General features: G+C 44.2%; 1 protein-coding gene across 3 annotated transcripts in view; it reads left to right on the top strand.

The window, feature by feature from the left end:
- Positions 1–5,306: 5,306 nt before the first annotated feature.
- The window catches only part of VPS26C (VPS26 endosomal protein sorting factor C), a 50,291-nt gene continuing 42,139 nt past the window's right edge, over positions 5,307–13,458 (top strand). For 2 of the 3 annotated variants that reach the window (XM_060150923.1, XM_060150922.1), the window contains exon 1: positions 5,307–6,048. In XM_060150923.1, coding sequence (XP_060006906.1) covers positions 5,992–6,048 — 57 coding nt within the window. In that variant the 5' untranslated portion in view covers positions 5,307–5,991. The remainder of the gene's footprint in view (positions 6,049–13,458) is intronic. The other variant, XM_060150924.1, reaches the window with a different exon arrangement.

The following is a 13,458-nucleotide window of genomic DNA, read 5'->3' as shown; positions in this document are numbered from 1 at the left end:
ATGGTACAATAAAGCCCCACGTTCCCATCACCCAGCTTCAGTAATTATCAACATCTGTTTCAACAATCATCCTGCCGGTCACAACTCCTCCCTTCTTCCTGCTGCTCCCCCTCGTCCTGGAGTTATTTTATAGCAAATCCCTGATTTCATATCATTTTACTCTGGCCAAATTTTCAAACAATATTTTTGGGGGAGCTGCATTGGGTCTTCGTTGCTGCATCAAACAGTTTATTTTGTTTGTTTGTTTGTTTTTTTGCAGTACGCGGGCCTCTCACTGTTGTGGCCTCTCCCATTGTGGAGCACAGGCTCCGGACGCGCAGGCTCAGCGGCCATGGCTCATGGGCCCAGCCGCTCTGCGGCACGTGGGATCTTCCCGGACCGGGGCATGAACCCGCGTCCCCTGCATTGGCAGGCGGACTCTCAACCACTGCGTCACCAGGGACGCCCCAAACACTTTCTTTAATAAATTTTCAAACACTTTTTCTAATAATTTTTCTTCCTTTGGCTGTATCCCATAGGTTTTGATATGAAGCATTCTTACCTTGTTATTTTTTAGCTGATTATTGTATTTTTATTTACTCCTTGACCTAATGTATTTGGGAAAGTATGTCTTAATCTCCAAGTGGTCAAAGTTTTGGTGGTTAAAGTTTCTGTACTATACCTAGTTAATTGAATTTGAGAGTGTCTTTGTGGCCTAGTGTACAATCAATGCTTATAAATGCATGATGGACACTCGAAAAAGTGAATTCCCTGTAATTCCATCTTATTTGCTAATTGCTCTTCTGACTTATTTTGTTAAAATCCTCTATGTCTTTGTTTTTTATCTGCTTGATCTCTGATACACTGTGTTGTGTTAAAATCTTTTACTTACTGTACCTATTTATCTTTATATGCCTGAATATTTTTGTTGTATATATTTTGTTACTATATGTTACAGGTTGAATTGTGTCCCCACCAAATTCATATGTTGAAGATCTAACCCCCAGCACCTCAGAATGTGACAGAATTTGGATACAGGGTCTTTACAGAGTTAATGCAGTTACAATGAGGTCATTAGTGTAGGCCCTAATACAATATGACTGGTGTCTCTACAAAAAGGAAGAATTTGGAGACATATACACATACAAGGGAGAACGCCCTGTGAAAGTGAAGACACAGAAAAAGAAGACAATGTGAAGGGATGCAGGGAGAAGACAGCGGTCTGCAAGCCAAGGAGAGAGGCCTGCAACTGATCCTTCCCTCATGGCCCTAGGAAGGAGCCGATCCTGCCAACACCTTGTTTTAAGACTTCCAGCCTCCAGAAGCTAACGTGAAAGCACAATTTCCGTTGTTTTAAGCCACCCAATTTGTAGTACTGTATTTTGTTACAGCTGCACTAGTAAACTAATACACTATAAAATTCTGCCATAATTTTAATAGTCTTCACTATCAATTGATAAATGACCCCTAGTCCTTTCTTTAAAATCACCTTTTACTGTAACATTTAACCCTGCTTGATCTTCACATTTGATTGGCAGTCCTTTGCTCAGTCTTTTAATTAAGGTCCTGTGCCTCTCTGCTATAACCCCAGGCCTTTGTTGTACACACATTTGTGGCACGGTGATTGGTGATTGCATATGTGAGCTCTGGAATCAAAATGGGTGGCTGCCATTTGGTTGCTACATGGTCTTTCAGTGCCTCAGTTTTTCCCTTTTATAAAGTGAGTAAACAGTAATTGTACTTGTATCGTAAGACTGTTATGAAGATGGAATAAATCAAAACATTTAAAGTGCTTAGAACAGTGCCTGGCCCACACTAAGTACTTGATAGATATATGAACTGTTATGAATTCTATTAACTTCCCTGTAACGAAGGTATTGTGAGATCACTTTACAGATGAAGAAAATTGAGGCTCAGAGAAGTTAAGTCAGGAAGCTAGCGTGACAGGATTGTTGCAGGAAGCAGGCTCGGGATGGAGATTAATGTTCAGGAAGCATATTGGGGGTGAGCAACAGGAATGGAGGGATAGGGTGAAGAAACAGGACTGGGTTGGGCAGAGGGAAAAGTTGAACGGTCACGCAGTTACAACAAAGGCTCCCCATCCAATGGGAGCTAAGTGGCTTAAAATATGTCACAAATTTTTTGATGCCCCCTTCTAAAGGTAGAGCCAAATTCCCCTTCCTTCAAGTATGGGTTGGATTTAGTGACTCTCTTCTAATGAACAGAAGAAAAGTGAATGTGAGAAGTCAGGCCATACAAGGCACCGTAGCTCCCTGTTTGCTCTCCCTGTGGGATTGCCTGTTCTGGGAGAAGCTAGCTGCCATGCTGTGAGGACTCTCAAGCAGCCTGTGGACTGTCATACAGAGCGAAGTAAGTCAGAAAGAGAAAAACAAATATTGTATATTAACGCATATATGTGGAATCTAGAAAATGGTATAGATGATCTTATTTGCAAAACAGAAGTAGAGATACAGACATAGAGAACAAATCTATGGACACCAAGGGGGGAAGAGCGGGGAGGTGGGGTGAATTGGGAGATTGGGACTGACATATATACACTATTGATACTATGTATAAAATAGATAACTAATGAGAGCCTGCTGTATAGCACAGGGAACTCTACTCAGTGCTCTGTGGTGACCTAAATGGGAAGGAAATCCAAAAAAGAGGGGATATGTGTATATGTACAGCTGATTTACTTTGCTGTACAGTAGAAACTAACACAACATTATAAAGCAACTATACTCCAATAAAAATTAATTTAAAAAAAAAGCAGCCTTTGGAGAGTCCCACATGATGAGGAACTGAGGCCTCCAGCCAACGGTCACGGGAGGGAGCCATCTTGGATCTCCCAGCCTTAGTCAAGGCTTTGGATGACTGTGGCCCTAACATCTTGACTGCAACTACCGGAGACCTTGAGCCAGAACGACTCAGTGAAGCTGCTCCTAAGTTCTTACCCACTTTATTAACTGTTGGAGTAACTTGTTATGCACAGTAGATACTAATATAGGGAGCTTTGGAGTTGGCACTGTCCCAAACTGTGGTGAGGGAAGAGGTCTTCATATCCTAAACTGACTAGTCGTTAGATATGGGCTGTCCCCGCCCCCTCTCCCCTCCCCCACCTCCCCAAGGGACCATGACTTTGGGCAAAGCAGTTTTCTTCAGTTGAGGGCAAGTTTTGAAGAGTGACGTAACTGAGAACTGTTAAGAGCTATACTCTGAGTAGATCAGGGAACATGTCCTTCAGTCCTGAAAGGTCTGAACAGAGAATCACAGCATCCACTAAAAGATGTTTAGTGGGGCCTCTCCTCTTGTCCCAGAACGAGCACTAAGCTCACGGCTGAAAACAACATAGTACCCCATCTTCTAACAAAAGATGCCACAATCGGAGACAGACACTTTCCCCACGGATTAATAAAAGCTGCAGCTCTAGCCCTGCTTCCACGGAATACTTTCTCAATCCTCTCCTTCTCAGTCTATATCGGAAGGCAGGCGAAGGAATGAAAGGAGGTAGTTGGCCTTGGGGAGCGTTTCTGGTGGGAAGTGATGTAGTGGGGAGGCTGTACGATAATCTCTCCGCTATCAGTAGGGCCTACTGGAAGGAGAGGCTGGTGTTCCATTTCCTACCTGCAAACCTGTCTAGTCAGCATTCTTGCTGATTTACTTCTCTCTGTGTTTCAGGAGGGAGGAAGAGGATGGAAGAGAGATGGCAGAGTGGAGAGCAGAGGCCACGGGCAGCCTCCAGTCTGGCCCTTTTGTGTGGCAAGGGCGCGTGTTTCTCAAGAGTCGGGTGGACTCTGTGGAAGATAAATCGTCTCCAGCTTTCTTGCTGGACCCTCACCCACAAGGCTTGGTATACTGCTCGGTGCTGTCAGTGGGGTGATGGAAAAGATCGAGCTGAAGGTAGATCTTCCATGAAAACATATGGAGAGGACAAGGCCCATCAGGTCTTCCCATATGTACCCCATGAAAGGAGTTTCAAACAAGAGCCTGTTATCCAGAGAAGCAGGGATCAACTAAGATAGAACTCTAGCAGTGGCCAGTTAAGAGAAACTTGCCTCAACACAGAAGAAGCCAGGCCTTGAAGAGGATGTTGAGGAAGTGTCTGAGAACCAGAACCATGACTTGTACCTTAGCACCCTAAGAATCTAGGATCCCACTCAAGCCACGAGATCAACTGAATTAGTAACTGAATTGACCAGAACAGTATCACCTAAGGTGTGGTTAAGGGATAGAAAAGATTCAAAAGAACAGCGATCGGAGAAAAAATGGACTGTTCTTATGTTTGGAAGCCATCACACGGAGAGGGTCCAACAAACTGTTTACACTGATAACTGCCGGAACTAAAGCTCTCTGCAGTGCACCAGCATTCCAGAAAAATTGTGTACAACCTACATAGATGAGTGAAATATAGCACACTTGTCCTCAACGAACAAGAAATGTTCTGTTACAAAATAAGTTTAAAGCAGGTTTGCTGAAGCAAACAAGTCTGGAATGTGGATCCTTTTAAGGTGTTTCTTTTCCTGTTTCCCTGCTTTGTCTACTGAGACTGACATTTTACCATTTGGAAATGATGGGTGAGTCTGGTGGAAAGGGATCCACGTCTTGAATTGCAAATAGACTAGACAGTGATTATTAAGTCCCTAATGAATTGTTTTAGAATTGCTGAGTTTGAGTTGTCAGTAAGGTATCTAAGACCGAGACGAAGCCCTGAGGGCACAGAGGAGCTGAAAACTGAATATTGGGAAACACCAATGTATCAACCTTCAAAAGCAATTGTAGCTATAGCACCATCACTGTTGTCCTGTAAAGTACCTTACATTCCCAAGAGAGAGGCACTCGTGATACTAACTCAGGATACCGTTTTACGGAAAAATTCTCATGTAATTCTAAAAGTAACGCACTTAAAAAAACAAATAGCAGAATCAAAGAATTTTAAATAAACAAAAAGTACTGTATTAAGTCAGCTACCAAAACAATGAAGATTTACCTCTCTGCTTATTAGAAAAGTTCTTGTTTAAAACATTGACAAGGGATTTTATTTCAATCAACGTAGTATGTTGCCTAGCACCGTACCGCTGCCCTGTCTGGAGGCAATCCTCCCACAAAGCAACGTACTCCTTGTGTGTAGTCAGCTCTTGCTGGGAAAAAAGATTAGGCAGGACCGTTTCTGCTTTTAGGTTTTCATTTCCATGCACTGTCAGGACCCAGGGCCTGCGAGCCGCGCCTCCCCACATTCTGCGCACCCCGTTCCAGGGCGCCGCCGAGGGAGTAACCACAAGCCCCCGCGGCCCTGCGAGGTTGGGCGAGGTCACCCGCGCTCCCCGAGACCTTGGCCCCCGGCTCGGCGGCGGGGGCGGGACGGCCGAGCCGCCCGCCAATCCACGTTTTGCAGGCAGGGAGCGCGGGGCCTCGGAACGGGCAGGGAGAACTGCCTAGCCGAGGACGGACACAAGGCCTCCGTCTTCAGAGTCCCCGAAAGAAAGCGAGAGAGGACGAGAGACGACAAGAGGAAGGGACTGGAAGCGAAGGCAGCCCCCCCTTATCACCGCCTTAAAGCCAACTCAACAGCGTAACGCCTCTTTACCCCGCACAGCCTGACGGGAGCCTCAGCCTCTAGGTACTGGCTGCGCCCGCAACGCGTCCCTGGCACCGCCCCCCTGCCGCGGGGCACGCCGGGAGAGCCGAGTTTCCCCCTTCCTCTAGTAAACGGGCGAGACGAAGGGTATTTCCGGTGTTAACGACTATCTTTACGGAAGAGGTGGGGTTAATCCTGTCCCGCCCTTCCTGGCCGGCGGGGCGAAGACTGACAGTCTTCGGCAAGCGCTAAGGCCCGCCCCTGCACCGGAAGGAGGAAGGCGGGGGAGTCGAACAGGCGTCGGCGCGGTGTCACGTGTCGCAACTGCTGGTGGAGAGAAGAAAAGGGCGGGACCCCGGACGGAGGGGTGGGGTGCCCTCCTTTCCCTTGGGTCACGCGCGGCAGGAAGTGGTTCCCGAAACGGAGTATTCGAGATGGGGACCGCCCTGGACATTAAGGTTAAAAGAGCGAACAAGGTTTATCACGCCGGGGTAAGTAGGGGTGGGTGTGCCTGCAGGTTCTGTTGTCTCCCAGGTCCCGCATACTTCTGGGTTTTCCTGGGCTGGGCAAGGCGCACCTCCAGGTAAGTCCCGGTCAGGTGCGGACCAGCCAGGTGCATCCCTGCCAGGTGCGTCTCGCTTGCGCGGCCGGCTGCTCTAAGAGCGGCCCCCGCCGGAGTCGCCGCCGGGGTTGGGGAGGCATGCAGGGCCGAGAGGCTGGCCCCAGGGCTGCAGCGCTAACCGTCGGGCCCTTTGAACATCCAGCTCGGCCTTGGGCCCCCGGGCTTGAGCTGTCGCCAAGAGCACTGAGGGGGGAGGAGCTTGATGACCAAACGCCCCGTTTCTCACTTCTAAGTTGAGTGCAAAGGTCTAAGGACAGAAAGGCAGAAATAAACTTGGAAGCAGAAATACGCACTTTAGGCCGTGCTCAGCTTTAACACCATACAAAAGTTATTCATTTCTCTGGTTTTGTTGTTTTAATAACATACAAAAGGAATAGCATATTAAAATGCAAGTCAGAAAAAATCTTAACTATGCCATTAACAAGTTTTGGGCCACTGGCTGCTTAATCTCTTAGGGCGTCAGTTTCCTTATTTGCCAAATGAGGATGCAAAGTTCTTCTACCTCTAAGTCGGGGAATCTCAACCCTTGCTGTACTTCAGAATCCATCACTCAGGGGAATTTAAAAATACGCTAACTGGGGTCTCACACCCAGAGACACCAGTGATTCTGATGTGCAGCCGGGGTTGAAATCACAACCAGCTCTCACACTCGGTGGAATAAAATTGAGAGTAGTGGTTGGTCACGTGAATGCAGGGAGGTCTCAAAAGGGCCGCTAAAGCCTTTCGGTGCAAGATATTTGCGGAAACCTAATATTTACAGGTTCAATCGGTCATCTCCAGATTATTAATTACAGAGGGGAAAAGTTACCTTTATAGTGGAGGAATCTGCTAGTCACCATCCTAACCAAGACCAACAATGAATACCACCTTTCCATCACTGTCACCACTAATGAGATTGACATGTTATGGCATAACAATAGAGGGTTCTGGCATGAAAAACTGAGAAGGATACAACTCACCTATGTAGCCTTCCTGCCAAAAGTGCTGAACTTCCCTCAGTTCATAAGGAAACAGGCATGTTCATATTGAGAAACATTCTGTACAGTAATTGGCCTGGATTCTTCAAATATGTTAGTGTCATTAAAAAGAATTTTTTTAGATTCAAGAGATGAAAGGGATTTGAAAACCAAATACTGTACCTAATTTTTGATAAATTTGAATATGGGCTATATGTTAAATACAAGTTTTGTTTCGGTGTTAATTTTCCCCAGTATGATATTCATATTTTGGTTATGTGAGAGAATACTCCACATACTGAAGTGCTTAGGAGTGAAGTGTCACAATAACTAAATTTTAAATGGTCCAGCCGTATTGTGTGTGTGCGCACATATGAGGAGAAAGAAAGCAAATGTGCCAAAATATTAACTGGGGACTCTAGTTGAAAGTTATATGGGTCTACTTTGTATTCTTTATTGAGATCTAATACCATAAAAATACACCTTTTCAGGTGTACAATTCAGTGGTTGTAATATATTCAGGGTTGTGCAACCATCACCACCATCTAATTTTAGAACATTTTTATCACCCCCAAAAGAAACCCTGTACCCATGAGTAGTCATTCCTCATTCCCTCTCCCTCTTAGCCCCTGGCAATCACAGATCTACTTTCTGTCTCAGTGGATTTGCCTAATTAGGACATTTCATGTATATGGGATCATACAGTGTGTGGCCTTTTGTGATTGGCTTCTTTCACTTAGCATAATGTGTTCAGTGTTCATGCATGTTGGAGCATGTATCAGTTCCTCATTTGTTTTAATGGCTGAATAGTAATCTGTTGTATGGATGTGTCACATTTTATGTATCCATTCATCTGTTGATGGACATTTGGGTGGTTTTCACTTTTTGACTATCATGAATAATGCTACTATGAATATTCTAGTACAAGTTTTTGTGTGAACATATGTTTGCATTTCTCTTGGATATATACCTAGGAGTGGATTTGCTGGGTGATATGGTAACTCTATGTTTAGTTTTTTGAAGACCTACCAAACTGTTTCCCAAAGCACCTGCACAACTTCACACTCCACTAGCGGTGTGTGAGAGTTCCAATTTTTCCTCTACTTTGTATTCTCATAACTTTTTTGTAGCTTGGAAAATATCAAAATAAGAATTGGGGGAGGCAGTGACAGGCGATATGTACACTTAACTTTAATACTTATTATTTTCATTCAGAAGTTAGCAGATTCCATTCAAAGATGTTATAGCAGCTGAGATGCTGAAACGTTTTCTGTGGTTTAAAATATGGTATCAGTAATGAAAAGTACATTTGAAAAAGTTGAAGAGATGGAATCATCCATTTGACCCAGCTGGAAGTCTTAACGCAGCCAGGACCACTCCTTGTGGGTGGCAGGGTGGAAGCGGGTATTAGCTCTGCTCATCTGGTGCACATCCCTTCATGCCAGGATTAGGAACAGAATCTGCACCTGTTGGCTTATGACAGTGTTTCCCAGTCTTCACTTTTACCCTTAATGTATTTTACACTAAATGCATTTTAAAAGGAGACCTCATATGGCCATTGTAAAAGAAAACCCTGTGTAACTTCTCCTAAATAGAGGGTTGCTGTGTACAGTTGACTCTTAATGCAAGGGTTAGAGGTGCCAACCCCACGTGCAGTCGAAAATCTATGTTTCACTTTTGACTCACCCCAAACTTGACTACCAATAGACTACTGCTGGCCAGAAGCCTTACCAATAACATACACTGTTAACACATGTTTTGTGTGTTATATGTATCATATACTGTATGCTTACAATGAAATAAGCTAGAGGAAAGGAAATGTTATTTAGAAAATTGTAAGGAAGAAAAAATAACATTTACAGAGCATTGTACTGTGTTTATCAATACTATAGTTTGTGTCTTTACAAGGTGACTCGTCTGTCAGTACCTACATCAATATTGTCTCATACAAAGCACTGTAGATGCTATATGTATTACTAACACTAGACATCAAAAGTCAAGAGATAATGTGAAAAATAAATTCACATTTATTTACAGGCGTAACAGTTCATGCCCTGATAATAAATAAGCGACAGTATGATTGCTTTGTGGTAGCCTAGCCTATACACCGATGTCACGTTCGTGACATACTTAACTTTTTCTTAATTTTTTCCATGTTTCTAGGCTATATGGTTTTTCTTGTGAGTTTTTTTCAAATCGTCACAAATCTCAAAAACTTTTTCCAGTATATTTATTGAAAAAAATCCACCGCGAGCCCACACAGTTTAAACGCATGTTGTCCAAGGGTCAACTGTATATTTTTTAAAGCCAAAAAAAGTTATTAAATGAATAAATCTAAACACTGGACAAAAATATACACCTGGAAACACATGCTGTGACTCATGTGTTGGATGGACTCCGTCATCTGTGGTTAAGGATGGGTAGAGGAGGCAACCAGCACCGTCAGGGCTGCTCCCAGAGCTCTAGGGAGAAGGACCCTCCGAGGTCTCAGTGCCTGCAGACAGCGCGTGTCTCAAGCCCAGTTTGCACCATGGTTGTACAAGGGGGGTCCTGTCTTTCTCACCCTCTCCACTCTTGGCTGGCGGCAGGTGGGACTAATAAATACAAATTTCCAGTTTTCTCAGTACAGCTCAACAGCGTTGGTAAAGATTCGGTTGCTATAAACCGGACTTATCCATGCGCCTGCCAGAACACAGCACCTGTAATTGTCCTGGTTTGCTCGAGGTGGCTGCCATCTGTGTTCCCTGGTTTTAAGTGCTTGTCATTCAAGTGAAACATACTTGTCCATGTAACGACGGTCTTATGTTCCACCTGAGGGACTCGGGAAACACTGGTGTAGGGTTTTGTGAGCCTGGCAGCATCACTCCCATTTTACTAACGAGGAAACTGAGGCCTAGACAAGTTAAGGAATTTGCCTCAGATCACCCAGCTAATGACAGCCTGGATTCCAGTGCAGGTCATCAGATTGCAAAGTGTGTCCAGCCAACACTCTTATTACACCTCCTCCCTAAGAGCGCCCATTTTTGTGCAAAATGGAGGAGCTTTTTACGTAGGAATAGTAGTTATTAGTTTCCTAGGAGTGCTGTGAATAGCATTGTAATATTTCAGTTAAAAAGCTGCTGTGACGACTCCTCGGAACGTGTGCAGCCAAGTCTGTTCCTGTGCTTTTCGGCATCTTAGTTGTTGTGGAAGCATTTGAAAATGGTTTTGATTCTGTGGACACCAGAGAACCTGAGTTATTCTTGGGTTTAAGATTGTCATTTGGGTTTTTCCTAGAAAAAGATGCTCATTCAAAGTGGTGGTGTTTTTTTAAAAAATCACAGTTGAATAATTTTTTAAAATATAAACATAACATTTTACAGAAGGCTGGAAAGTGAAAAGTCAAGTTCTTCCTCTTTCTGACCCCTTTTTCTGTCCCTGGACGTATCCACTGACAGTTTATGTACTATTCCAGACATTTCCTGTGAGTAATAGTTGCACGTGTGCGCAGACACGCACGCAGACATACACAAAACTTGTTCTTTTTGCTGAACGGTATATCCTTACCTTGGATACCTTTCCTTATACCACATCTTCATCAACTCATTCTTTTCAGACTGTTACTGAATCAAAACAGTTGTATTCAACCAGTGTCTGTGACTCTCCTTACAGGTCTGGAGAGAAGTAGATAAAGAGAAAACAAAAGGTGCTAACGTACTTGTGCTGGAATGGGTGCATCTCCGGTGTGTGAGGGAGCTCAGAGGAAGGTGTAGTCGTTTGGGGGTGGGGGAGGGCCCTTCTGGAGCTTCACTGAGGCAGTGAGGCTCCAGCCTACTTCCGAAAGCTGTGTGCGGGGCCGGGGTCTCCCTCCCCACCTGGCACTGTGTGTTTCCATCAGAAGGAACAGACAGTGCGAGCACAGTGGACAGGAGCTAGCAGACATTTGTGGGGCAGTGAGTCCAGTGAACGGCTTCTTTTACTCCATCTCCCCACCTTTCACTGCAGCTCATGTTCATCTCGTTTGACAGTGATTTGTTTTAATGTTTGTTTTTTTTTTACATCTTTATTGGAGTATAATTGCTTTACAGTGTTGTGTTAGTTTCTGCTGTATAACAAAGTGAGTCAGCCATACATATGCATATATCCCCATATCCCCTTCTCTTGCGTCTCCCTCCCACCCTCCCTATCCCACCCCTCTAGGTGGTCACAAAGCACCGAGCTGATCTCCCTGTGCCATGTGGCTGCTTCCCACTAGCTATCCATTTTACATTTGGTAGTGTATGTATGTCAGTGCTACTTTCTCAGTTCGTACCAGCTTACCCTTCCCCCTCCCCGTGTCCTCAAGTCCACTGTCAACGTCTGCATCTTTATTCCTGTCCTGCCCCTAGGTTCATCAGAACCATTTTCTTTTAGATTCCATATATATGTGTTAGCATACAGTGTTTGTTTCTCTCTTTCTGACTTACTTTACTCTGTATGACACTCTCTAGGTCCATCCAACTCGCTACAAATAACTCAATTTCATTTCTTTTTATGGCTGAGTAATATTCTATTGTATATATGTGCCACATCTTCTTTGTCCATTCATCTGTCGATGGACACTTAGGTTGCTTCCATGTCCTGGCTATTGTAAATTGAGCTACAATGAACATTGTGGTACATGACTCTTTTTTTATTATATAAATTTATTTATTTATTTATTTTTGGCTGCATTGGGTCTTCGTTGCCGCACGCGAGCTTTCTCTAGTTAAAGTGAGCGGAGGCTACTCTTCGTTGTGATGCGCAGGCTTCTCATTGCGGTGGCTTCTCTTTTTGTGGAGCATGGGCTCTAGGCGCGCAGGCTTCAGTAGTTGTGGCACGTGGGCTCAGTTGTTGTGGCACACGGGCTCTAGAGAGTAGGCTTAGTAGTTGTGGTGCACGGACCTAGTTGCTCTGCGGCATGTGGGATCTTCCTGGACCAGGGCTCAAACCCGTGTCCCCTACGTTAGCAGGCAGATTCTTAACCACTGTGCCACCAGGGAAGTCCTACATGACTCTTTTTGAATTATGGTTTTCCTCAGGGTATATGCCCATTAGTGGGATTGCTGGGTTGTATGGTAGTTCTATTTTTAGTTTTTTAGTTTTTTTTTTTTTTTTTGCGGTATGCGGGCCTCTCACTGTTGTGGCCTTTCCCGTTGCGGAGCATAGGCTCCGGACGTGCAGGCTCAGCGGTCATGGCTCACGGGCCCAGCCACTCCACAGCATGTGGGATCTTCCCGGACCGGGACACGAACGCGTGTCCCCTGCATTGGCAGGCGGACTCTCAACCACTGCGCCACCAGGGGAGCCCCTATTTTTAGTTTTTTAAGAAACCTCCATACTGTTCTCCATAGTGGATGTATCAATTTACATTCCCACCAGCAGTGAGAGAGGGTTCCCTTTTCTCCACACCCTCTCCAGCATTTATTGTTTGTAGATTTTTTGATGATCGCCATTCTAACTGGTGTGAGGTGATACCTCATAGTAGTTTTGATTTGCATTTCTCTAATGATTAGTGATGTTGAGCATCCTTTCATGTGTTTGTTGGCAATCTGTATTTCTTCTTTGGAGAAATGTCTATTTAGGTCTTCTGCCCATTTTTGGATTAGGTTTTTTGTTTTTTAGATATTGAGCTGCATGAGCTGCTTGTATATTTTGGAGCTTAATCCTTTGTCAGTTGCTTCATTTGCACATATTTTCTCCCATTCTGAGGGTTGTCTTTTCATCTTTTTTATGGTTTCCTTTGTTATGCAAAAGCTTTTAAGTTTCATTAGGTCCCATTTGTTTGTATTTGTTTTAATTTCCATTTCTCTAGTAGGTGGGTCAAAAAGGATCTTGCAGTGATTTATGTCATAGAGTGTTCTGCATATGTTTTCCTCTAAGAGTTTGATAGTGTCTGGCTTTACATTTAGGTCTTTAATCCATTTTGAGTTTATTTTGTGTATGGTGTTAGGAAGTGTTCTAATTTCATTCTTTTACATGTAGCTGTCCAGTTTTCCCAGCACCACTTATTGAAGAGGCTGTCTTTTCTGCATTGTATACACTTGCCTCCTTTATCAAAGATAAGGTGACCATCTGTGTGTGGGTTTATCTCTGGGCTTTGTATCCTGTTCCATTGATCTATATTTCTGTTTTTGTGCCAGTACCATACTGTCTTGATTACTGTAGCTTTGTAGTGTAGTCTGAAGTACAGGAGCCTGATTCCTCCAGCTCCGTTTTTCGTTCTCAAGATTGTTTTGGCTCTTCGGGGTCTTTTGTGTTTTCATACAAATTGTGAAATTTTTTCTTCTAGTTCTGTGAAAGATGCCATTGATAGTTTGATAGGG

This window comes from Lagenorhynchus albirostris, chromosome 5 (genome assembly GCF_949774975.1).
Source record: "Lagenorhynchus albirostris chromosome 5, mLagAlb1.1, whole genome shotgun sequence".
Taxonomy (NCBI): Eukaryota; Metazoa; Chordata; class Mammalia; order Artiodactyla; family Delphinidae; genus Lagenorhynchus; species Lagenorhynchus albirostris.
The sequence above is the reverse complement of the archived record's forward strand: the minus strand, read 5'-3'. Positions and strand labels throughout refer to the sequence as shown.